The sequence below is a fragment of the Geotrypetes seraphini genome, chromosome 1 (genome assembly GCF_902459505.1).
Source record: "Geotrypetes seraphini chromosome 1, aGeoSer1.1, whole genome shotgun sequence".
Taxonomy (NCBI): Eukaryota; Metazoa; Chordata; class Amphibia; order Gymnophiona; family Dermophiidae; genus Geotrypetes; species Geotrypetes seraphini.
This window is the reverse complement of record NC_047084.1, coordinates 403,421,874-403,448,979: the sequence shown is the minus strand read 5'-3', so window position 1 is coordinate 403,448,979 and position 27,106 is coordinate 403,421,874. Positions and strand designations below refer to the sequence as shown.

Sequence of the window (27,106 nt, the reverse complement as noted above, 5' to 3'; positions counted from 1 at the left end):
AGAACCCAATGTTCGGCTACAAAATGGGAGGAACACTGCTAGGGGTGAGTAATCTTGAAAGGGACCTGGGGGTGATGGTCGACATATTACTGAAACCATCGGCGCAGTGTGCGACAGCCTCAAAGAAAGCAAACAGAATGCTGGGCATCATCAAAAGGGGTATCACAACCAGGAAGAAGGAAGTCATCATGCTGCTATATCGCGCAATGGTGCGCCCGCACCTGGAATACTGTGTTCAATACTGGGCGACATACCTCAAGAAGGACATGGCGGTACTCGATGGAGTGCAGAGGAGGGCGACTAAACTGATAAAAGGTATGGAAAATTTTTCATACACTGACAGGTTAAAAATGCTGGGGCTGTTCTCCCTGGAGAAGAGGAGACTTAGAGGGGACATGATAGAAACCTTCAAAATCCTAAAGGGCATAGAGAAAGTGAATAAGGACAGATTCTTCAAACTGTGGGGAGCCACAAGCACTAGGGGTCACTCAGAGAAATTGAAAGGGGACAGGTTTAGAACAAATGCTAGGAAGTTCTTTTTTACCCAGAGGGTGGTGGACACATGGAATGCGCTTCCGGAGGATGTGATAGGCCAGAACTCTGTACAGGGGTTCAAGGAGGGTTTGGATAGGTTCCTGGAGGATAAGGGGATAGAGGGGTACAGATAGAACTTGAGGTAGGTTATAGAAGTGGTCAGAAACCACTTCACAGGTCGCGGACCTGATGGGCCACCGTGGAAGCGGACCGCTGGGCGAGATGGACCTCTGGTCTGACCCAGTGGAGGCAACTTCTTATGTTCTTATATAACAGCACTTATCTTCAACAGATATTAAACAAAGTACTTTACTCCCCCATCCAACCTCCCTCCCACCCTCTCTGGATGTGTGTAGAAATCATCTGGAAATTAAAGGTTAATCAATCTTTTGTATAACAAATGCCTCTAATGGACCCCATATTTCTTTAAACTTTTTACTATTACCTGATTGTTCTGCATTCATTCTCTCATATCTGTAATACAAACAGAGTGTTTCTCACCAAAAGGAAAAAATTAATCTGTCCCAGTTCTTCCAATTTCTTGTTATCATTTGCATGGCCACCCCCGTCATAATCATAAGAAGTCTGTTTTTATAAATGTCTATTGGACTTTTAGCTTTCAACAATGTCCCAAATAGAACAACATCATAGGACAATGGTAGAGAGACACCGAGTATCATATTAATTTTTCCACATATTGATTTCCAAAAATTGAGTATCAAGAGACAATAAAATAACACGTGATGCAGTGTCCCTACATCAAGATGACAGTGCCAGCATCTATTAGACTTTGAACTATCCAACTTTTGTAAACAAACTGGGGTCCAAAAAATTCTATATAACAAGAAAAAACCCCAAGTTTGTCTCATAGATGCTGACACTGTACATCTCATTCTCCAAGTCCAAATCTGTGGCCATTGTGTAGCAGAAATATGCTGCTTTGTTTCAATAGTCCAAATGTCTTTTAAACTTGTTTTAGGTCTTTTTGCCAAATATTCAGATATTAATTCATACCACTTAGCGTCCTTATGCCCTTGAAAATCTGTTTGGAAACATAGGCCCGGCAAGCTATACTGATTTTTTAAGTTGCGCCAATCAGGGAACCCTTTCTGAATGGCCTGTTTTAACTGCAACCATTTATAACCTTGAGACTTTGATTTTCAAATGATTGTTGCAATTGTAGAAAATTTTACCATTTTCCCATTTGAAATTGCATCATCTAAAGTACATATGCCTGCCTGCAACCAATGTTTCCAGAGGATTTTAGACTCGCTGATTTGTATCTTGGAGTTTAACCATAGGAATTGACACGAAGAATGCTATATTGGAGTAGAAGTTAAGGTATTTATGTATTTTAATATCTTCCAGGTGGAATGAAGAATAATATTGTCCTTGTATATTCGAGGAAGCTTGATAGTTAAAATATGATTAAGACGTAATGGGGCCAAGAGATGAATTTCCAGTATCAACCAATCTGATAGATTCTCCATGAGTTCAAGAAGGATCCAGTACATACCTTGACACAAAATGAATGCTTGATGATACCTGTAAAAATTAGAAAAATTTACCCCTCCCGCCAATTGTGATTTTTGCAAAGATACTAAGGGGCTCATAATCAAAAGAGAAAAACATCCAAAAACTGGCCTAAGTCGGCACTTGGATAAACATTTCCCAAATATGTCCAAGTGCCAATAATAAAAACGGGTTTTGGACATATTTCTAAACGACCTAGGCCTACATAGTGCCGCTGAACGACCAAAGCTAAATGGGGCGTTTTGGGAGGAGTGTCGAGGGCGGGAGTTGGGCAGGACGTGGGCTGGCTTAGATTTAGTTGTACAGCATGTATAACTGAAAGTTATATAGCCCAGGATCAACGGAACTTTGACGTTTTGACTTAGATCATGTAAAACATGATCCCTGATGGTCCCTGATGGTCCAGCGTATATGCGCCAAAATCCTCTTTTTAAAGGTAGTAGCCAGCGGCACACCCAGGCCGGCACACAGGAGCAAATCCCACGAGAACTTGCAGCAGCCTATCAATGAGCGGTGCAGGGCCGGCCGGGAGCATGAAAAGCTCTCTCCTGCCTGCCGGCCCGAGTGCGCCACTGGCTACTACTTTTAAAAAGAGGATTTCAGCGCATACACGCTGGACCTCCGATAGGAAGAGGGGAAGACAGAGGTAGAAAGATTGATGTTATGCTGTGTGTTAGATGGTCAAAAAAGCTGAGTGGACTTGGGTGTAGCAGGAGCCTGAGGTTTACACTGCCGCTGTTGCTGTTGTTTCTTAGGAGGTGGTCTTGAATAAGGTGCTGACTTCTGAGGATAGAGCCTCTGATAAGATGGAGGAGGCCTATAACTCTTAGCAATGGAAGGCTTCAGCTTTGGCCTAACTATGGAAACAAACAATTTCTCATGCTCAGACAAGCACTTTGTAGCTGCCTCAATAGAGTCATCAAACAATTCATTCCTCTGACATGGGATGTTGACCAGTTGATCTTGCAGATTCAGATCCATATCTATGGTGCGGAGCCAGGCTAGATGGCGCATAGCCACCGAGAATGCAGTGACCCTGGAGGACATTTCAAACGCATCATATGCAGCCTAAATCATATGCAAGCAAAGTTGACCCAGAGTGTGATGCATGTGTTGAAATTCTGGAAGTCGATGTTGAGGTAGATACTTGAAGAAAGTAGGCATGTCATTGACCCAATGCTTCAGATAAAATGTGAAGACAAAATTATAGTTTAAAATTTGATTTGTCATCATAGAATTTTAATATAGCCATCGGCTGAATTTGTCCATGGTCCTTCCTTCTCAGCCAGGAGGGATTGTGGCATAAACTTTGGCAGGATTGGTTCATTTCAAAGAAGACTCCACAAGAAGAGAGTGATGAGACAGTTGAGACTTCTCAAATCCTTTACAATGAACAATCTTGTAACGGGATTCTAGCTTTGCTGGCACCGCAGGGATAGAATATGGGGTATGCAGATTTCTTTTAAAAGTCTGAGAAAGAATGCCATTCATGGGTAATCTGAGAGAATCCCTAGGAGGATTAGGCATACCCAGCTCTTTCAAATACTCCTTAGAGTATTTTGAATCAGACTCCAAAGAATGTTGAGATGTTTACTCATTTGGCATAGAAACTTAGTAAAGGACACTGGATCCAGAAGAGGGATGACATCGTTGAGGAGAAGGTGTACGAAAGTCCCTCGAGGTACCTTTTACAGCAGAGAAAGAAGGTGAAGCCTCTCTGGAGTATTGATACCGAAGATCTGAATCCATAGGCAAAGATGCAGATGAACGTCCTCTTCTGGAATGAATAGGAGAAGCAGAACGTTTTTGTTTTGAAGAACCAGCTGGTAAAGAAAACTTCGCAGATTATCTCGACTGACGAGAATGCTGTGGCTCCACAATAGATTTCCTTGCCAAAGGAGTTGGTGGTCTCGAAGAGTCTCGATATACAAGGTCTATCTTGAGAAGAAGACCTGGGCCTCAATGAATGTCTTGAGAAATGATGTGAAGAGGAATTATGCCTTGAATCAGGATGGCAGTGATCGAGTCGAATTCAGCCTTGATGACGAATGTTGAGAAGTCCTTGCCCTGTGGCTTCGAAGAAGGCAATGCCTTATGAGAGGTAGGATTGGAAGTTGGAGATCAAGGTCATGACACTCTTAAGAACTCAACTCCTTGGATAGAGTGTGCAGATTGATCTTGAGGCACTCTCAAGGACTCAACTCCTTGGATAGTGTGTGCAGATTGATCTTGAGGCACTCTCAAGGACTCAACTCCTTGGATAGAGTGTGCAGATTGATCTTTATTGATCTCGAGGCACTCTCATGGATTCGACTCCTTGTAATATTGCTGAGTGCTCAAGCTGGACTGCAGAAAGCAGAGTCAAGGCGGGAGTCAATTTGGAAAGCATGTTACCAAACTCCTGATGCAGAATAGTTTCCAACATATTCTGCAAAGCCGGCACTGAGACCACTGGAGTTGGTACAATTGGTGTGGCTATGGACTCCGAGGAAGACGACCTCAAGGAAGAGTGTTGCCTTAATTTTGAGACATGCTTCTTGGGTCTCGAAGCGACCGGGCCCACTATGATCTTGCTAACCATAGTAGATGCAACAATATAAGGATCCTGGAGCTACCAGAATGTGCTGAAGTCAACAATTTAACAACTTTCCTGTTAACTTGGGTTTCAAAGTTCCTGGGTATGAATCCTAAGTATCTTGCCCTGAGAAGTCTATCTGAACCATTTGCTTGCTTTTATTTAAAATTGGGAAAATCCAGGATGGCCACCGTGGCAGCGATTTTAGCGCTAAAATGGCCCAGAAAACACACACCGAAAATTTAAAAATAGTGATTTAAGGATTTATTGGGGGGGGGGAGGGGGACCTAGTACTAATCTCCAAACCCCCTGAAAACTGATTTTGAAGACCCTCCAAAATTGAGCTGCAAAATCGAGGCTGATTCAGCTTACAGGGAAATCCTTTGCCTCAAGACCTTCATGGAGCCACACAGCCTTCACTCAAACCCACTAGTGAATGAACCTGGAGTGAGCAACACTCCCAAGAGAACGGTTCCTGAGCCCCAAACTCAGAATGCAGGCTGTTCAAGAAGGTGCACTGGAAGCAGATTATACCTGTAAAGTCTGTGATCTCCTACAGCCAGAGCTGTCCCTTCGGGGATCCTCTGTAGCATGAAGAGAAAAAATAAACATGAGCAGAAAAGACTAGCTCCTACTGTCTTGCTTGCAAGAACAGCAAAATGGAAGAACCCATTGAAAGATAGCCAATACTATTTACCAAAACAGCAAAATGGAAGAACCCCTTGAAAGATAGCCAATACTTTTTACCAAAACAGCAAAATGGAAGAACCCCTTGTCTTTTAGTTCCAACGTCTTTGATTTCAGCACGCTGTATAACTTTGATTGTCTATAATTTTTGACTGACTGGTTCAGGAATTGCTGTCGGCTCCTTCACCTTCTCCTTTGATTTATTAGTAATCCCGCTCCTGACGAAGACGCGAAACGGAGCTCTGTCGAATGGTGATAAGTTTTGATTGAGTGGTGACGAGTTTTGATTTGATATTTTCCTGCGTGCGTTTTTTACTGCACGACTTTGACTTATATTTCTTATATTCAGTTAGATTCAATAGTTATGTATCAATTTATATGTGTTATTTGATTGATGTATTAATTCTTCAATCACATATGTTATTTGATTAATTCATTAATTTATTATCTCACCAATTCACCCCCCCCCCCTTTTTTTCCTTTCACACAGTTTATTTCACATATTCTGTATTGGTTTAGTCTTTAGGGATTATATGTTTTTTGTATGTCTTTATTTTCCTTCTTCCTTAGTGTTAAGTCTGGTATTTTCATTTGGGAGTGTGATTTTTATTTTTTTTTCACAGGTGATTAATTTCATTATGGACTATATGATGTATGAGGCAACTCTCATTTAGACTGATGTCTGGTGCTGATCACCTCTGAGATTTTGCCTGAGCCAGAGGTTCTCGTTATCCACGAAGGGCTCATATTGATGTCCACCACTTTAAATGTTGTTTCCTCCCATTGAATGATTGTCTTATCAGACTTACCACTTTAGGTTTTAGGTGTTTTAGCCAATTCTTTAATGGCTTTTGCTTGTAAGAAGACAACTGGAAGTCAGAGGGCAGTCCTGAGGCAAGAGGGGAGGATCAAAATATGTAAATGAGGCTTCCTTTAAGAAATCTCATGAGATGGGATTGACTACCCACTTGTCCATGAATAGAGTGGATTGTAGAAGAAACTGCTGTTTCTGTTCTTTTGTAATGTTAATACAATTATTCAATAAATATTATTGAAGAAAGAAAGACCCATTTTATTACAGGCAGGGCACTTTAGAATCCTGGTTCTTTTGAGGAAATGTCAAAAACTAATGACATTAGATGAAATCAAATTGTGTTTTTAAGAAAATTAAACACAAATAAGATATATGAAGACAAGTAATCAAAATCTGATGGAAAACATGAATTATTAAAGTGAAACACATGTTGGTGAGAAATCAAACTTTCTCATTATCTGATAAGGAGAATTTAAAAACTCAAAATAACAGCTTAGGAATCAATGGTGGCAAAGCACATGTTCAGAAATATTTTAAAGCTAATTCTGCGCTCTTAAACAGCTAATCTGTCTCTTCATCATTGGATGATATTACCCACTTGCATGGTTGATTCATTCTGTTTCTCAATGGCAAATTTTTAAGAAATGGCCAAATAATTCACTGTTAACTGAATATATAGCTAGTTAAAGATATCTAGATAATTGTTCTGCCTCATTGACCACAGGTTCTAGAAAGCAGAAAGAGATATCTGAATATCCTAGGCCTGCAATATTTGTGGCCAAAATATGTAATTAATTTTAGCTATATAAGCTCACAAAGTTAAAAATAATGTTTAGCAAGTTAAAACCCAAAATTACCTTGCCAAATCATTTTGAATATTACTCCCTTAGCTTATACCAGCATATTGCAAACTGTGTGCTACGGCACACTAGTGTGCCGAGGTGACATTCATGCTGTGAGATGCCGGCGAAGAGGAGAGACACTGGCCGACTGTTGCGACAGGGAAGCTCCTGCCACTGGTTTAAAACCTGCTTTAAACACTGCCACTAAAACAACTGTGCCTATTCCTAAGCCAAGGAAGCTACCCATTAACTTTGTTCCCAGTGCTAAGAGCAGACAGGCAGGGCAGAACAGAGAAGGAATCAAGTTTCAAGTTTAATAAAATTTTGATTTGATCGCAAAATCTTACTTCAATGCGATTTACAAAAAGTGTTACAAATTAGGGTGACATGAATGGCAGAAGAGAACAGAATATCTGTTCCCAAGTCACTATAATCCATTTTTATAAATCATCTGTTAATTCTCTAGCTAAACCTCTGGTCAGGAAATCTGACCCAGTAAGGATTAAGGAAAGGGGTGGAGCTGACAGGCAGAACCTGGCTAGAGCAGGAGTGAAGGTTACCCAGCTGAATAAATCACAGCCAGCTGAGAACCCACACAAGCAATCAGGAACTTGGAGGGAAGGGAAGGCTAGGAGCTCTGGCTTACTGCCTTCTGCTAAGAAACTCCCAGATCCACAGCACTGGCAGACCAGTAAAACTTTGTTTCCCAAGCAGAGGCTAAGGGAAAGGGAAAAGCTCCAGGAGGAGGGCTGGCCAAATGCTGCCTCAGAGGATAGTCTGTATCCAGCCTAAGAGTGAGGAGTCTCTCATGGAGGTAGAAGGGGATATCTCTGAGAGAAATGAAATGGACTGCAGCCCTGAAGCCATGGACTATTTGTCCGATTACAACATGAGTCAGTGAGGTACTGTGTGGGGGAAGGGAATGAAAGTTTGTTCTGTAACAAAGCTTTAGCCCTAAGAAGAACTGTATAATGAATAGGAGTTTGAGGGACGAATGTGAGGATGGGTTAGTAGCAGAGAGTAAACCCGAATCCCTGTATGCAAGCCAAGCACAGTGAGTGTGGGATGGGTAATGCTCACTAACCTAAAAGGAGTAATAAAGCCCTGAGTGGATTCAGTGACCTGACTCCCTGATAGTGGGAACTTTTGGGAGGGGAATCTTAGACCATTAAAACAAAGGGTGGTTCCCAGCACCTGCCCTGAAATAAAGAGAGTGGTGGAGGTATTTAGAATCAAGAGGTCAGGTGGGGAGAACTTCCTGAAGCAACAGAGGGCACAAGACAGTATTTGTTCCAAGCCTAAGGAGAGTGCAGCTACACTCTGATATTGGCTGCCCAGAACAGTTAAAGCCTGGCAGCATAACTAAGAGAAAAAGAAATCCTGTTTAAAAGGAAATAATTTTGGGGTTTTTTTTTTCTTTCTTGAATGAAGCAAGGACTTGCTATAAAAGGGAACTTTTGTTTAGGATAAATCTTTTCCAAGCCTCGTCAGCCGTTGTGGCTACCTTAAAACCAGTGCCTTTAAACTGGGGAATAAAACTTGGAACTGACAATTATTTGTGGAGTTTTTTTTCTGCTGTGTTTATCCCAGAGTGGCCCTTCAAAGAGCGCTAATACTTGCGCCTGGTGTGGGAGCCGGGTTGCCAGCGCTAGGCTTACCCCTAGCCCCGTCACACTGTCTTGCGGCAAGAGGCATGTCCTATAGGCAGTCAGCTGGCGCCTCTCCTCTTCCAGTACCCTCTCCCCCCACTGGTGGTTCAGGACCCCGTCTAAAGGGCCTCTGCGCATTTCCAGATGACCTCCAGCTGCGGCCCCGAGTTTAGTGTGCCATGGCTCTGGAGAGTTTGCGAGACACTGGCTTATACTAAAGAATCAAAAAGCGCACAATGTATACTACCTAACTTATTTGTAAATCTAATTATTCCAATTAACTATTATTTTCAATTAATCATGCATTTTTCTCCAACCTTGGAATCCTGAAGTGTATTGATGAGCTCTTCATTGTCCAAAATATTACCCTCTGAAGTAAACAACAGTTTTAGAATTCTGTCTTCTATAGCTTTCAACTGATTCTTATCAGTGTTGATTTGGACAATAAGTTGATTTCTTTGTTCCTCCAAATCAGGTCTTTCTAGTCGTACAACATCACTAGAAAAAAAGTTAGAACATTTTATTGATTCAGCAATAATGATCAGTTGCATCAACTGAAAAAGTTAACTGATGAATTTTCAAGGAACTTCTTGAGTGGTTAAAGTGTCTCGCTAAGATAGTTATATTTAGAATACTTTGAGGCTGAAAATTAACCTAAAATAAACTTAGGTGGCCAGATTATGTTGTAGCTCTTTGAAAGTATAACCTAATGGCACAAATAATTGACTGTAAAGACAGGCATCCACCCAGTGGCATCTCTAGACATTGATATTTCGGTGGGGGACTTCCTGAATAAATAAAAAACACTAAGAAGCTACCACCTGGCACTCCCCTGCTCACAATGGATGTGGAATCATAGAAGCAATTTTTCTAAATGATTGGTTTTGCTAACTTGGTACACATTACCTTGTCTGTAACAGAAAAAGAAAGTATGGAAGGATCACAGGCATAACTGGCCAGGCCTTATTTAAATCTATACCACAGTCATATTCCCTTCCAGTCCAACCTGGGCCATCCATACCACTTACACGCTCTGCTTCTTGGCCAGTCTTTAATAGTCACTCTTCCCTACCTAGCCTGTATGCACCATACATATTCATTTTTCTCAGACCACACTATTTCTTTCTCAACTCACTTCTTGTAATCTTTTCTCTCTTCTTGCCTTCTTGTCCTATTTTCTCCTTGCCTTTTACTCCATATAGAAATATGATGGCAAATAAAGGCCAAATGGCCCATCTAGTCTGCCCATCTACAGTAACCATTATCTCTTCCTCTCTCTGAGATTCTACGTGCCAAGAGCTGGGCCTGATGGGTTTTTCACATGGTACAATGAGCCATTTGGTAGATATGGCTTAATTATTGTTTGTATCTTTTCCTTTTTATCCAGAAAAAGGGAACTTTCTTAGCTTGATAACCATATATTAAAGAAAATCTAATAACAGAAAAAAAATGAAATATAAAATGAGTTTTACCTCAGCAGCTGATCCTCCAGGCCTGATTTTGTCACAGTAAAATTTATGACAGTAACTTTAATACAAACCTAAGAAGTAAAAGAATGGAAAATAAATTTATTTCTACATTTCAGATCAAATAATTTTTTTTTATGTTCAATAATGTTTATTAGAATTTTCAATAAACAAAATACAGAAAATCAAACAATAAGGAACAAGAAAACATTTTCAGTCTTGCAGTAATAGAAAATGCTTAATGGTATTCAGAAATATTGAATAAAGTAAAATAGATAATATTTCTTCTTCAATTATGTCTTATATGATTACAAGTCAAGTGTGAGAATTATTACAATAATCCAATACTCTGCCAAGTCTTATTAAAAGTAGAAAGGTTGTTCATATTAATAGCTATAGTTTTTTCATATTTTGCATAAAGACAAACAGTGTTCCACCACTCATTATAATTTAGTGCGTTAAAATCTTTCCAATGAGAAAGAATTATCTTGATGGCAATCAATAGGAAACATTTAACAGTTTATCATCATATTTGGATAACATCTGAGACAGTGCAAATCCACCAAAGATAACAATGGAATAAGTAATGGGTACTGTGATGGGTAGTATAGTACAAATAGACCATATTTTAGACCAATAAGGCTGTAATAGATTACAATGAAAAAGCATATGGTCTAAGGTACCAATCTGAGTTGAACAGGAGCAACATATGTTGGAATTATTTACGGAGGTTCTGGACAACTTCTATGGTGTCCAATATGCTCTATGATATAGAAAGAGGACTAATTGTTTATTCGTCGCTGATTGCAATGAACTAAAGGAGTTGAGCCAGATAGTTTCCCATGGGGAACTAGGGAATGAAGAGGACGTGTCCTGAGCCCAGACTGCATGTAGCATTGAAGAAGAAACAAATTTATATTTCTTGAGTAGTTTGTACCAGGCAGAGGCCTCGCCGTTCTTCAATCTAAGAGTTTTACAGCAGGTCAACAACGATGGGGTCTCGTGTGTGCTGGAGATTTTACTTAGCAGTGCTTGAAGAGAGTGTCTTAACTGAATCCATCTATAAAATTGGGTAGGTGGGATATGGTATTCATCAAATAAGGCCGCAAATTTAATCCAGTCTTTATCAAGTTATAATTGGGAGATAGTCCGTATACCAGATTTGATCCAGGACTTCCATTCTATATATTTGCCCTGAATAGATACGTGTGGGTTAAGCCAGATAGAAGATAATGTGGTTTCGGACCATTTTATGTCCAGTAAAGCATCCATTTCTTTGATTGCTGATGCCATTGATAATAAACTGGGTTAGTTTGCTTCAATATTGATGGGGAAATAAAGGAGAAGAGCTGTAGAAAATCTTTGTTATAGATTTTATGTTCAAATTTCAACCAGGTCGGAAAATGGATAGAATTAGGAGCTAATATCCATTGGGAGCCTTGTCTGCACAGAAATGCTATATGGTAGTCATACACGACTAGGGAAGTTCACGCCTCCATTGTTCTTAGAACATTTCTTTTTTTAAGCTATCCTAGGAACTTTATGATTCCAGAGATAAGAGTTCATTAATTCTGGTAGAAGAAAAGGAAGCATCGATAAAATATTGGTGATTTTAGGAGACAATACCATTTTGATAAAGTCCAAGCGGCCCCACCAAGAGAGACTATTGTGCAGTGACAGATTTTATTATTGAGAAGATATGGTCCACCGCATAAGTTTTTGTGTCCTCTATAGTGGGAGCAAAAAAGATTCCTAGGTACTTCAATTTATCTGATGTGTATCCAAGTCCTAGCCGGGATATGAGATCTCCACATGGGATACTGTTTAAAGGCATGACCTTAATTTTTGTAGTATTGAGTTCGTATCCAGATATAGGAGAATAGCTTTGAATGGTGTTTAAGATATGTGGTACTTAATCAAGATTTGAACAGAGTAAAATCATCATTTTGACCGTTTGAACTCTCCCCCACCAAGATAAATGTAAAGGGTTCCATTGCTCACACATCTCCGTGACCTTTCTTTCATTTATTTTCATTATATTATATCTTGAGTGGAAAATCATGTCCCTGATGAGACTATCTCACATATTAAGTATTAAAATACCTAGATACGCAAAGGACAATGTGATTTTATTGGACACATGGAAAACAATTAAATTTATTGATAAATTAACAGATGTTCCTATAATGAAATCTACTTTGCAGTCCTTATGGTTAAACTCCAAGATTCAAATAGGCAGTGCTGGGATCGCTTGGAAGAATTGGATGCAGGCAAGTATTCGGACATTAGATGGCGTTATGTCTAATGGAAATCTGCTTGGTTTTTCACAACTGCAATAGTCATTTGGAATTTTAAATTATCAACAATATAGGTGGTTGTAGTTGAAGCAGGCTATTAAGAGTGTGTTCCCTGAATGGAAAAATTTAAAAACTTATTTTAGCATACAAATCCTTTGCTATCAAACTGATTTAGTAGAACATTAGGCTGCTCAGTGGTACAAATTGATTTCTGGACTTTTAAATAAAAAGCCAAAAAAATAGAGACATTTGGATCATCGAGATAAAACAGTATATTTCTGTGTCTCGTTGGCCACGAATTTGGACTTGGAGATTGAAAAGTTCAGCGTCAGCATCTATGAGACAAACATGGTTATTTTTGTTACATAGGATTTTCTGGACCCCAGTTCGATTAAATAGAATAGATAGTTCTAAGTCTAATAGATGCTGGCATTGTCATATTGATATAGGGACTTTGGACCATCTGTTATATTTTTGTCCATTTATATTAATATTTTGGAAGTCAATCTGGGGACAAATAAATCTAGTTCTAGATTCAAATGTTCCATTATCATACGAGGCTATAATTTGTGGAACAATTTTACATGTGAAACCCACTTTAGATAAATATAAAAGTCATCTATTTTTGATCTTAACAGGTACAGCCATTTAATTAATTACAAGTCATTGGAAGAACCATGATAGAATAAATTAGACTTTTTGGTGGGTGAATGTGTGTACTTCATATAGATATAAACGAATTAACGCAGAGTGTAGGGGACTTAGTAAGGTATTCAATAAAATTTGGAGCCCATTGACTAAATTTATAAAAACATAATAATGTATTTTCATCATCATATCTTTCTTTTGGTTTATTCATCTTTACACATCCAGGGTTGGAGGGAGGAGAGTAAATATTGATAGAGATATTTGGGTAACTTTATTCTTCTTTTGTATTATATCTTAGGTAATATTCTGTTATTATTAGATGCAAGAATCTGAAATTATTGAATGATATTTATGTTACCTGAACAGAAATTAGTGTAATGTATGTAATACCTACTGTTCTTTTATTTGTATTATACTGTTTTTGATTAAAAATCAATAAAAAAATTTTAAAAAAAGATTTGAATAGAGTAGAACATTGTCCGCATAAGCTGATAATTTAATAGACAAATCATCAATTTGTATACCAATAATATCAGGATTAGATCATAGAAACATAGAATATGACGGCAGAAAAGGGCCGACGGCCAAACAAGTCTGCCCAATCATGATCCCTTCCACCCTCGAGAAACTATCCCCTATCATACCTCTGTAGCGACCCCATGTTTGTCCCATTATCTCTTGAAGTCGAGCGTGCTACTAGCCTCGACTACCTGACGTGGAAGACCATTCCATCTATCAATCACCCTCTTGGTAAAGAAGTATTTCCTGGTGTCCCATGAAATCTTCCTCCCCTAAGTTTTAGCGGATGTCCTCTTGTCACCGTGGGACCCGTAAGAGTGAAAATTTCTTCCTCCTCCTCGATGCGGCCCGTTATGTACTTGAAAGTTTCTATCATGTCCCCCCTTTTCTGCGCTCCTCGAGCGAGTATAAGTGCAGATTGCTCAGACGATCTTCATATGAAAGATCTTTAAGTCCTGAGACCATCCTTGTGGCCATTCTCTAAATTGACTCAATTCTCTTCACATCCTTTTGGTAATGTGGCCTCCAAAACTGGACACAGTACTCCAGGTGCGGTCTCACCATGGATCTGTATAATGGCATTATAACTTCGGGTTTTCGGCTGATAAAGCTTCTTCTGATGCAGCCAAGCATTTGTCTAGCATTTTTTGAGGCTTTCTCCACCTGATTTGCAGCGTTCATGTCTTCACAGATGATTACTCCCAAGTCCCTTTCTACTTCAGTTTTTGTTAAGTTTTCTCCATTTAGGGTGTATGTAGTTCAAGGATTCCCACTGCCAAGATGCATCACCTTACATTTTTTGGCATTAAATTACAGGGGGTTCAAGTGCTATATTGAACAATAGAGGTGACAGTGGGCAGGCAGCCTTGTCTCGTGCCTCTCGATGGTTTAAATTAGGCAGAAAATAATCCATTTATTCGGAGCTTAGTAGTAGGGTTGGAATATAAAACTTTGATCATCTTAATGAAGTCATCTGGAATGCCAAACCAACTCATCACTCTGAAGAGAAAGGACCATTCTACTCGATTGAATGCCTTTTCTGCATCTAAGGCTATAGCTAGTAGCAGATTCTTGAGCATGAGCGATAGCATGTGTAAAAAGTCTAGTATTGTCATTGGATAGCCTGCCTTTCACAAATCCATTTTGGTCCGTATGAATGAGCTGTGGAAGAACTGTATTCAATCTAGTCGCCAATATTTTAGCACATATCTTAGCATCTACATTAATCAACGAGAGTGGTCTGTAATTTTGAACATGAAGAGGGTCTTTATCTGGTTTGAGTAGTGCAATTGTCAGAGCTTCCATGAATGATCCATATGCCACCCCTGTTTCAATCAAATGTGAAGAGTATTGTGTCAGGGTGGGTAGAAGAACAGACATGAAAGTGATGTAAAATTCAACAGTTAATCCATCAGGTCCTGGTGATTTGTGTTTAGACATAGAGAGAATTGCCGACTCCACTTGTGAAGATAGTATTGGTTCCAATAATTTTATAGATTCTGTTTCATCGAGAACAGGATGTGGCAAGTGTTGTAAAAAGGCTTCACATAGATCTGGGTTCAGGTCTTCAGAAGAATATAGTTCTTTGTAGAATGAATGAAACTGCGAGCAGATGTCTGTAGGATTGACCATTATTTGACCTATATTATCCATTATAGCTGGAATCATTGTTTTTTCTGAGCGGAGTTTCAAATAGTTAGCAAGCTGATGACCACATTTGTTCATGGTGGAATAATAACATGCAGATTTCATAAATATTTTTTTGGCTGCTGTGGTGCTCAGAGCAAGATTATATTCACATCTCAGTTTATGAAGGGTAGATTGTAGCACTGGGTTAGTTAAATTAGCTATATGAAGACTTTCAGTTTCCTGAATTTTGTGTTCCAATTCCTTTATTTTCATTTGTGCTTCCCTATTCATCATAGCCACATATGCAATTATAGTGCCTCTTATATAGGCTTTAAAGGCGTCCCATGCGGTGTGCCAGGAAGTATCAGATACTTAGTTTAGTGTGAAGAATTCTACTATATGTTTGGTGCTAGATTCAATAAAATATGTATCTGAACATAGAGATGAATTAAAGCGCCATAGACCTTTAGGGTTAGGTCTACCTATATCTTTGAAGGTGAGTAAAATAGATGCATGGTCAGATATGGAGATTGGATGGATATTAGCATGTTCCAAATTGGAAGTCAGAGAATAGCTAGTAAGAAAATAGTCAATTCTGGAATACAAGGAGTGAGGAGGAAGATTAAAGGTAAATGTGCTTTCTCCTGGGTGTAAAAGTCTCCATATGTCTATCAATTTCGTCATGGATAATAGATCTTGTATACTAGACCAGGCTTTAGTTTGTTTATATGATGCTTGAGATTTCCTATCCAACTTCGCATCCAATATTTGGTTAAAGTCTCCACCTAATATACATGGAATTTCAGGTATCGATGTTAACAGATCCGCCAATGTATGAAAAAACTAGTTTTTTAGCCCGTTACATTAATGGGTGCTAGAATTACCTCCCACCCTGTCCAGCAGCACCCCTTACCTGATCCCCCTGTCTAGTAGTACCCCTTCTCCCTGCCGGGACAGACTCAAAAGAGGAGCTCCGCCCCCTTCCAGCAGTCTTACTGAAGATTTTGATGCAGGCATGTGGTGGTCTGTTGGCGGGCCGGGCTGCTGTGTTCTAGGCCGAGGAACCTTTCCTGCGGGGACAGCGGGCGCCTCGTCTCTGGTCATGCACATCTTCTCCCAGACTGGCTGTGGGCTTCAGCCACCTGCTCGCGCTGGCATGAGTGTCTCTTCTACCTGGCATTTTGGCACCAGCTGGGGCTCAACATGCGCGTGTCGTCTGCACCTCGATTTCCTCACGCAAAAGGGTGACCTGCGGGTCGAGTTCACCGCCGAGAACTACTTAAGCGCGAGGCAGCGGCTGCGGTGACAGGAGGCAATGTGGAGCCCAAGGCAGATGCAGGTAGCCCCTCCTCACGCTGGCTGAATGAGCTGTGCGCTTCCCCGGTGCAGGAGTTGTGTATGCTGAGCAGTCCGTGAAGTGTAAGGGATCCGGAGCTGGCAAGCCCACACATCTCCTTGGGGTTTGCGAGAGAGAGATGCGTGGTAAGCGTGCATGCGCACTCCTGCCGACCACGGAACTACAGATCAGGGAACATGGCGGTAAGAGTGCGCATGCGCGCTTAACATTTTATTATAGTAGATAATGGGTCATCAATATTGAGTGCATAAATATTTATGACTGTAAGCTTGGAGTTGCCAATGGACAGATCCACTTTGATCCATCTACCCATCATATCTGTAGTATGAGAAAGTATCTGCATGTCAGATCTTCTTATTATTAGTGTGAGAACCCCATTCTTCTTACTTGCAGCTGGCGAAAATAAAGGAGGGTGAGCCCACTTAGGATGTATCTTTAAAGATTCAGAAGCTGTCAGGTGGGTTTCTTGGTAAAATACAATATCCGGATGGTACTTATTAGTATAATTTAATATTTTGGTTCTCTTAATTGAATTATTAAATCCCTTAACATTCAATGAGAAACACAAAAGTGCCATAGTTGTTCAGGTATGTGATGTGCCCAGGTGCTTAACAATACAGTTGGGTTATAGAAACATTGTCTAGACAAATCTTCCATAAATAATAGTATAGAAAGGTAAGTAGGTATATTGTGATGTACCCAGGTGCTCCATAATATAGCCAGCGAGGGAGGAGGTGGGACCTCTGGATGAGGGAGACAGGAAGGGAGTGGTGAAGGAGGAAGAAGAGGTGGCAGACAGACTAAACACGTTCTTTTCGTCAGGCTTCACAAAGGAGGGCACATCCAACGTGCCGGAACCGGAAAAAATCTTCAAGGGGGATCAGGAGGGAAAATTATCATGTATGGAGGTAAGCCTCGAAGACGTACTCAAACAGATAGCTAGATTAAAAACGGACAAATCTCCAGGCCCAGATGGAATCCACCCGAGAATACTGAAAGAGCTCAGAGACGAGACGGCGGAATTGCTGCAGCAGATTTGCAACCTATCCTTGAAAACAGGGGTAATTCCGGAGGACTGGAGGATAGCGAATGTTACACCTATCTTTAAAAAAGGATCAAGAGGCGACACGGGGAACTACAGACTGGTGAGCTTAACTTCTGTTCCGGGGAAGATGGCTGAATCATTGATCAAGGACAGTATCAATGAGCATATAGAAAGAAATAATCTGATTGGAACAAGCCAGCATGGTTTCTGTAAAGGAAGATCATGCCAAACGAACCTACTGCACTTCTTTGAGGGGATAAGTGAACAATTAGACAAAGGTGACCCCATAGACATCATATATCAGGACTTCCAAAAAGCCTTCGACAAGGTACCCCATGAGCGCCTACTAAGGAAACTGTGGAACCACGGGGTGGAAGGGGAAGTGCACAGATGGATCAATAATTGGCTGGCAGACAGGAAACAGGGTAGGAGTAAAGGGACACTACTCTGACTGGAAAGGGGTCACACGAGTGGCGTCCCGCAGGGGTCAGTACTGGGACCGCTGCTGTTCAATATATCCATAAATGACCTGGAGTCAGGGACGAAGTGCGAAGTTATAAAATTTGCGGACAACACAAAACTCTCCAGTAGGGTTAAAACTGTGGAGGAATGCAAAGAACTACAAAGGGACCTGAACAAACTGAGTGAGTGGACAGACAAGTGGCAGATGAGCTTCAATGTGGAGAAATGTAAAGTCTTGCACATAGGGAAAGGAAACCCGATGTATAACTACACGATGGGGGGGATGGTACTGGGAGAAGGCAAATTGGAAAAGGACTTGGAGGTTTTAGTGGATAGGACAATGAAGCCGGCGGCACAATGCGCAGCGGCCTCAAAGAGGGCGAATAGAATGTTGGGCATTATCAAAAAAGGTATCACTACCAGAATGAAAGAAGTTATCCTGCCACTGTATCGGGCGATGGTGTGCCCGCATCTGGAGTTCTGCGTTCAATACTGGTCGCCATACCTTAAGAAGGATATGGCAATACTCAAGAGGGTCCAGAGAAGAGCAACAAGGATGATAAAAGGCATGGAAAACCTTTCATATGCTGAAAGGCTAGAGAAGCTGGGGCTCTTTTCCCTGGAAAAGCGGAGACTTAGAGGGGACATGATAAAAACTTATAAGATCATGAAGGATATGGGGGAGTGGCCAAGATGGCGACACTGACCGGGCTTTGAGATCGAGCTCTCGTGGTTGTCAGCGTTTTCTTTTCCAAAGCAAGAAATATGCCGCATAAAAGGAAAGGTTTGGTTAAGGCGCCTTCTTCCTCGACGCCGGTACTACCTTCTAGACAGCAGACGATTGAGCAGTTACTGCCCGGTATCTGCATTGGACCTGGCAAATTTAGCCCCGCGCTGGGAAAAGGTAAAGAAGGCCTTACCTCACTGAGGCATGAGATCTCTCTTTCGCCACTGCAAGCGGAGCCACCTCCTTGTCCGGCGAACTCGAATGCCCTGGAGGCGGGAACAGCCAGTATTGCTAAGGACGCGCCTGGAGTTCCGGTGGAGGAAGCAGCAGGGGCAGACGAGTTTGTGCCGATGGAGGTCAGCATTGGGGAGAAGAACCCCAGTAGTGAGGTGACTCTGGCAGCAATTTGGCAAATGCTCCAGAAATTGGATAAAGCTGCAGTCAAAACATCAGAGGCTGCTTCAAAGACATCAGAAGAGGTAAAAACTTGGCTGGTAAAATCGATGATATATCAAGAACCTTGGAACATTCTAATATAGAAATGAAAAATTCCATAACAAAAGTACAATCAGAAGTTCAAGTTTTGCAAACTTTCAAACTAGCTGCGAGAAAGACAATACTATGCTTCAAAGAAAAATAGAAAACATTGAGAATTTTAATTGCAGACTTAATGCTAGACTTTTGAATTTCCCCAAAGTACCTGGGATTTCAGCATACGAGATGTTTAAAAGATATTTGTTGGAAGTTTTAAAATATTCACCAGACCATATTCCTCCATTAAATAAAATATATTATCTTCCACAAACCACCAGAGCTCGGGAATCAATGGAGGGAATTAAACCAGATCCCACCGCAATTGGATATTAACAATATATCAGATATTTTGGAAGAGTCAATATCTGACTCTTCATTGAGAGTCAGATTTCATTTATTTTTCAACAAGACTTGGATTCCTTTATGAAACTTTATTTCCGTTTATCAAAAGAACTGTTTCATGGTAAAAAGATATGGGTATTCCTGGATGTAACTAAGGTTACCCAGGAAAAGAGGAAACAATTTTTGTCTTTGTGACAGGAGACCAGGGCACTTGGGGCGTCTTTTTTACTGGCGCCTTGTAAATGTGTAGTAAAATTTGCTCAGGTTAAATATATTTTTTTTCAGCCGGAGCAGCTAAAATCATTTCTGGAGCTTAAGAAAATTGCTGTTGTTTAGCGGGGAATTATTATTATAATGCAGAGTATGTTATAGCCTTTCATTGATTGGTTCTTTTTCCTTTTTCTTTAACTTCTTAATAATAATTGCCATTACTCCCCATTATTTAGTGGTCTAAGGAAGCAAGAATTTTATTTTCATTTTCATATAATCTGATATGACGTGTTACCATTTATTTCAGCTGTATTTCCTTAGCAAGAATGTTTGTTTCTTGTAATATATTGAAAATTTCAATAAATAAATAAATTTAAAAAAAAAAGATCATGAAGGGTATGGAGAAGGTAGAGAAGGACAGATTCTTCAGACTAGCGGGGGCAACATAAACAAGAGGGCATTCGCAAAAATTGAAAGGAGACAGATTCAAAACAAATGCTAGGAAGTTCTTCTTCACTGAGAGGGTGGTGGACACCTGGAATGCGCTACCAGAGGAGGTCGTAGGGCAGAGTACGATTTTGGGTTTCAAAATGGGATTAGATGATTTCCTGAAGGAAAAGGGGATTGAAGGGTATAGTTAGAGGGTTACCATACAGGATATTAAAGGATTAAGGAATAGAATGTTTTAGGTATAAGATCACTTACAGGTCATGGACCTGGGGAGGCCGCCGCGGGAGCAGACTGCTGGGCATGATGGACCCATGGTATGACTCGGCAGAGGCCATGCTTATGTTCTTATGAAGGATTATAAAGCAATCGTTTGTAGGAAAAAGTCCCATCTTTGGTAGTTAGACATTGAAATACAGCGTTTTTCAGAGGAAAAACAGGAGCGACCAAGGAAAGGAAATAAGCAGTCGTATAAGATGACTCCATTACTCCGTAAAGAAGGAAGAAATAACAGACAGGACAATGATATAAGATTCTTGAAAGATGCAAAGAAAGATGTGAGAGTATCACAGTTATCAAGAGAGGTAAAAAACGTATAGAAGATACTGCATTCAAAGACTGAAAATTTACCAGAAAACCTGCAAAACGGAAAATGTTAACAGTGAAAAAACAGCAACTACGCTCCATGGATTGGCAAGCAGGGAACATAAGAACATAAGAAATGCCTCCGCTGGGTCAGACCTGAGGTCCATCGCGCCCAGCAGTCCGCTCACGCGGCGGCCCATCAGGTCCAGGACCTGTGCAGTAATCTTTTATCTATACCCCTCTATCCCCTTTTCCAGCAGGAAATTGTCCAATCCTTTCTTAAACCCCAGTACCGTTCGCTGCCCTATAACGTCCTCTGGAAGCGCATTCCAGGTGTCCACCACACGTTGGGTAAAGAAGAACTTCCTAGCATTCGTTTTGAATCTGTCCCCTTTCAACTTTTCCGAATGCCCTCTTGTTTCTATGTGAGAGGATGACCAGCAGAACAATATACTTGTAGGAAAAACATCAATTTCTATTAACAGCTAAAACATAATAGGTAAACATATTGAAATACAGAAGATTAACTACATATGAATAGATAGCTAACTGAGTGCTTATGATAATAAACTATACCGTATGGCATATATGAAACAGCGCAATAAACAGTTTCCTTGTTGAAGTTTTATCTATCATGGTACGGTGGATAGATTCAATAAAGTCTGCCAGGTCCGCAGTCTTTGGTTGAATTATTAAAAGTAACATGCATACGTGCTGGGTAAAGCATACCATGTTTGGCGCCAATCACAGTAAGTTTGGGCCTGAAGTAGTTGTTTCCTCTTCTTTGCTGATTCTCTCGATAAATCTGGTACCAGGAGGAGTTTACTGCCTTTGAAGATGATCGGTGTATGAGTTTTTGCTTTTTGCAGTAGAATCTGGACTTGAGACTGGCGAAGGAGAGTTACGATGATCGGTCTCGGGAATTTATTATGGCACGCCACGTGCTGCGGGACTCTGTACGCCATATCAAATTCAAGTTTAATTTTGGCAGGTACTTTAAGCAGCTCAGGCAGGAGGGCTGCTACAAAATCTGTAATATCACATGCCTCTCTGCCCTCCAGTAAACCAAGCAGACGAAAACTATTACGTTTTGCCTTGTTATTAGCATCTTCAAGGGCAAGTTCAAGATTTGTAATGCAGGAGGTCTATTTTTGAAGCAGCTTGATTGAATCTTTTGATGCTTGAACTTTCATTTCTAGCTTATCGGTACGCTGCTTAACATTGTTTAAGTCTTCCCGGAGGTTATTTAGATCTTCTCGCATGTCAGAAATATCGTGTTTATTAATAGATCACAGATTGATCTGAGCTCTGCCATGATGGTGACCGGTGAGTCTTCATCTGATTTTCCATCCACAGTTTTCTGCGGTGAAGAGGGCTCAGTGCTTTTGCGCTTGCCAGGTTTTGCAGTAGCCATATTAGGAAATGAAAGTATGCTCCAAGAAATGAGGAATAAGCACAATAGATTGATGTTTTTTTTGATTTATTTTATATTGGTGCAGGAGCTCTCTCACCACACATCCATCACAGACAGTGCTCACCAGCGCCCCCCCCCCCCCCCACCAGATCAAAGAATTTTTAAAAATATAAACATTTAGGACACCCATTTGTGTTAATATTAAAATGCTTTAGTGTATCAGTTTCTGAATTCACGTAGTGATTTATTGATGTGTCTTAAATGTTTATATATAGGGGGTAAGAGGTTTGTGGAGAGTATGGGTCTGATTCTGTATAGGATACCCAGTTTCAGCAGCTAGGGAATATTGGGTGGGGGGGGGGGGTACTGGCAGGAGAGAGTAGACATCCTTCCTGCCGGGGATTGTTTTGGGGTTTGTGGCAAGAGGGATTGGGCTTCCTGCTGGCTGTCTTGCGGTGGGGTTTGGAGGTTCCCTGTCACAGCTGTTCAGCTGATCTCAGCAGGGAGATTTCCTTGCCTTGATCAGTTTAGCGGCTGTGTCTATTTGAAATGTAGGCCAGCATTTTGCTGGCCAACATTTTAGGTGCTTATCGCAGCCCTAGGGAGACTCCTAGGGTCGCGTAAGCTTGCCTAAGGCCACTTCCAGGTGAAACCACGCCCAGCCTTGGGTGAGCTTAAGCGTCCCTAGGCACCTCCTTGCACCCCCAGCAGATGCCTACAGTGTAGGTGGCCTACCTTGGGTTGTTTTGGGGTTTTGGGTTTTTTTTTTTTTTTTTTAGAAAGCGTGCATCCCAATTGGCTGCCTAGACAGCAGTAAGATGCCTACCACCACCCACAATCAGGATGCTGTTTAGAGAATTTGGCCCGGTGTCTTTTTTTGTGTATGTCTGTTCATATGCACATGCTTAAAGGTTTGTGTGTCCTTTCTGAGTGTCTGTGATTAGTAAAGGAGCGATGAGAGGAAAAACAGTTTGAAAGGTACAATATTTAATCCTTTATGTAGCTGTTGGAACTATTTCTGCCATAGAACTATATTATAGCATATTTAGAGGAAGTTTATTTCTCTTCTCCCTCCACCCACTCCCACACCCACAATCATGTAGGAAATAAAGTTACATGGGGACAGAAATTTCACTCATTCTCACTGGAATCTAACCCATCCCCGTTAAGATCCATTCCATCCCTACTCAACCCCATAATTAATCTACTTCATTCCCACCCATACCTGCAGCAGTTGACACTGTTATTTACATGCAGCTCTGTTGCCTCCCAACCCCAACAGCCTCCTGTAATTTTTTTGGATGGTATTCACTATTCAACTAATGAGTATTCTAAGCCTCAGTCTGGTATTCTAGGTGCCTCACTAGGTATTCCAGGCCTCATTCTGGTGCTCCAATTGCCTTTCAGTGAATTCCTCAGTCTGAAATAAAGAGCTGCATGGGTATGGGGCCGATGGGGATCCCGCGGGGTTCACCCATGTGGGATGGAAGCACCTCAAGGGGCTCCCAAGTGTTACCTCACTAGCACCTCCTTTTCCCTGCCCTCCAGCCATACTTGCTCCTCCACAAAGCTGTGTGCAGCGCTCCCTGCATGTCACCTGCAGCCAACCCGAAAGTCTTCCCTCTGACATCAGAGATGACATCAGAGGGAAGGTTTCAGGGTCAGTCACATGTAGCCTGCAGAAACTGCCGCTCATGCCCCTGCAAAGAAGCGAGTAAAGCAGGAAGGAGATGGCCCACCTGAAGGCTCTGTCTAGTACACACTTGGGCAAGTACTTGGGCCACAGAAAGAAGGTAGGGAGTGAGCAAAAGCATTGAGACAAGGAAGGGAGAGAGAGGGGGCATGAAATTGGGACAAAGGAAGGAACATGAACTTCAGGCAAAGACTGGAAGAAAGGAGAGAGGGAGGGTAGCACGAACTTAGGACATAGTATGGAGGGAGGGAGGGAGGGAGGGAAAGAGATGCTGAGGTGGGGGGAGGGACTAGAAAGAGAGAATTGATGGGCATGGGTATGTGAGTGAGAGGGAACGAGATGGTGCATATCAGCAAAAGAAGAAAAATGAGAATTGTTGGGAGTGAGCTCAAGATGCATGTGAAAGAGAAAGATGAGGTAGCAATGTTGGACAAGGTGTTGGGGAGGGAACAGTGGGACAGATTGAAAGGGAGGAATGTTGGACATGGTGGTGGAGGGAATGGCATGATGCTGGAGAGAGGTGAGAGAAGGAGAAGTGTTGGGCAGGGATGAAAGATGCTGCACGTGGTCCAGGAAAGAGGGAGAAACGTTGGATACGGTAGTAGAGGGGATGAGAGAGATACACCCTGGATCCCCCCTCCTTTCTTTCTCTCTTGCTCTTTCCCCACTTCTTTTGCAGCAAGGGAAGGAATGAGAGATGGTGGATAGTGTGTGAGAGAGAAAGATATGTTGCACATGGGGGTGGAGGTGAGGCAGAAATGCTGTGCAGGAGAGGGAAGGGGAAAAAGAGGGAGAATGACCCAGGATAGAAGGGAGAGAGGATGCTATACAATAGGAGGGAGGGAAGAGAGAAATGCTGGACCATGGTAGGAGGAACTAATGGACAGCAACCATTTGAAGAATTTGCAGAAGACAGGGAACTGGAAAAAAGGGAAACTGGAAGCAACTTGATGGAAAAATAAATCTCCAGACAACAAAGATTTAAAAAATGATTTATTGACTGAAATACGTTAGCTTTGGGAAATGTGTTTTCAAATAATTTTTATTGAGCTCAGCACAGGAAAAATTCCTACAGTACAACTTGAAACAGACAAGCTCAAATTTCCTAAACAGAAAAACACCCCCAATCTCCCCCACCCAGCACCCACCCTCCCAACCGACCCCCCCTACCTCCCCACCCCTCATGTCCTCTGTCAGACCAATAACAAGGGATGATTAAATCCAATATTCACATCAACTCAATGAACTCAAAAAAGACATACAAAAAAAACAAACTTGGTTCAGCAATTCAATAGACGACTCCGCGCCAGGGGGGGTCATAGTGCTCCAAAATGGTTCCCAAGTTCGTTGAAAGGAGCACCTCAATGAAGACAAAAAGTCTGGAATATCTCTCCTGTCCCACATCAGAAGGGTAATCAAACGACATCTCCAGAGGAAAAATTCAGGTGCTTCTGCCTCCAACCACTTGAGCATGATGCATTTCAAAGCGACCAATACAGTCCACTTAAGGAAAGTAGTCGCTCCCCTCTGGCAAGGATAGTAATGTGGAGGAACTCCAAACAAAAATAGAGGAGAACGTTGAATAGTAATGGTCCAAATGCACTCCATAAAGGTAAAGATCTGATCCCAGTAATCTCTAATGAGGGGGCATGTCCAGAACATATAACCCTAGTCCGCTTCTGGAGGCCTGAATTCGAGAGAGATAAGCCTCTTTAGGACAATTATACATTCTCAAAGAAACATAGAAACATGATGGCAGATAAAGGCTGAATGGCCCATCTAATCTGCCCATCCGCAGTAACCATTATCTCTTTCTCTCTCTGAGAAATCCCACGTGCCTATCCCAGGCCCTTTTGAATTCAGATACAGTCTCTGTCTCCACCACCTCTTCTGGGAGACTGTTCCATGCATCTACCACCCTTTCTGTAAAAAAGTATTTCCTTAGATTACTCTGGAGCCTATCACCTCTTAACTTCATCCTATGCCCTGTCATTGCAGTTTCCTTTCAAATTAAAGAGACTTGACTCATGCGCATTTACATTAAGTAGGTATTTAAACATTTCTATCATATCTCCCCTCTCCCGCCTTTCCTCCAAAGTATATAGATTGAGATCTTTAAGTCTGTCCCCATACGCCTTATGATGAAGACCACATACCATTGTAGTAGCCTTCCTTTGGACTGACTCCATCCAGAATTGTACACAATATTCTAAATAAGGTCTCACCAAAGTCTTATACAGGGGCATCAATACTTCCGTTTTCCTACTAGCCATACCTCTCCCTATGCATACCTCTCCCTAGCATCCTTCTAGCTTTCACCGTCACTTTTTCAACCTGTTTGGCCACCTTAAGATCATCACATACAATCGCACCCAAGTCCCGCTCTTCTGTCATGCACATAAGCTCATCACTCCCTAATCTGTACCGTTCCTTCAGGTTTTTGCAGCCCAAATGCATGACCTTGCATTTCTTAGCATTAAATTTTAGCTGCCAAATTTCAGACCATTCTTCAAGCTTCGCCAGGTCTTTCTTAATGTTATTCACACCATCCAGTGTGTCTACTCTATTAGAAACAGAGAAAATGAAGTCAGAAAAGGGCCACGGCCCATCAAGTCTGCCCACTCTAATGGCCCACCCCCCTAACTTCTTCCCCTAAGAGATCCCACATGCCTATCCCATTTTTTCTTAAAATCTGGCACGCTGCTGGCCTCAATTACCTGCAGTGGAAGATCATTCCAATGATCAACCACCCTTTCGGTGAAGAAATACTTCCTGGTGTCGCCATGAAATTTCCCGCCCCTGATTTTCAGTGGATGCCCTCTTGTGGCCGTAGTTCCTTTAAGAAAAAAGATATCATCTTCCACCTCGATACGGTCTCAATCATGTCTCCCCTCTCTCTACGTTCCTTGAGTGAGTATAGCTACAATTTACTCAGCCTTTCCTCATATGGGAGATCCTTGAGTCCTGAGACCTTCCTGGTGGCCATTCGCTGAACCGATTCAACTCTCAGCACATCTTTTTGGTAATGTGGCCTCCAGAATTGTACACAATATTCCAGATGAGGTCTCGCCATGTATCTGTACAATGGCATTATGAC

The 27,106-nt window shown here is 41.5% G+C and overlaps 1 protein-coding gene across 1 annotated transcript in view; it reads right to left on the bottom strand.

Annotated features, from left to right (window-relative positions):
- The window catches only part of LOC117347325 (dynein heavy chain 6, axonemal-like), a 2,502,256-nt gene that overhangs the window by 480,616 nt on the left and 1,994,534 nt on the right, over positions 1-27,106 (bottom strand). Inside the window, 2 exon segments of the mRNA XM_033918113.1 lie at positions 8,952-9,132; positions 10,107-10,174. Coding sequence (XP_033774004.1) covers positions 8,952-9,132; positions 10,107-10,174 — 249 coding nt within the window.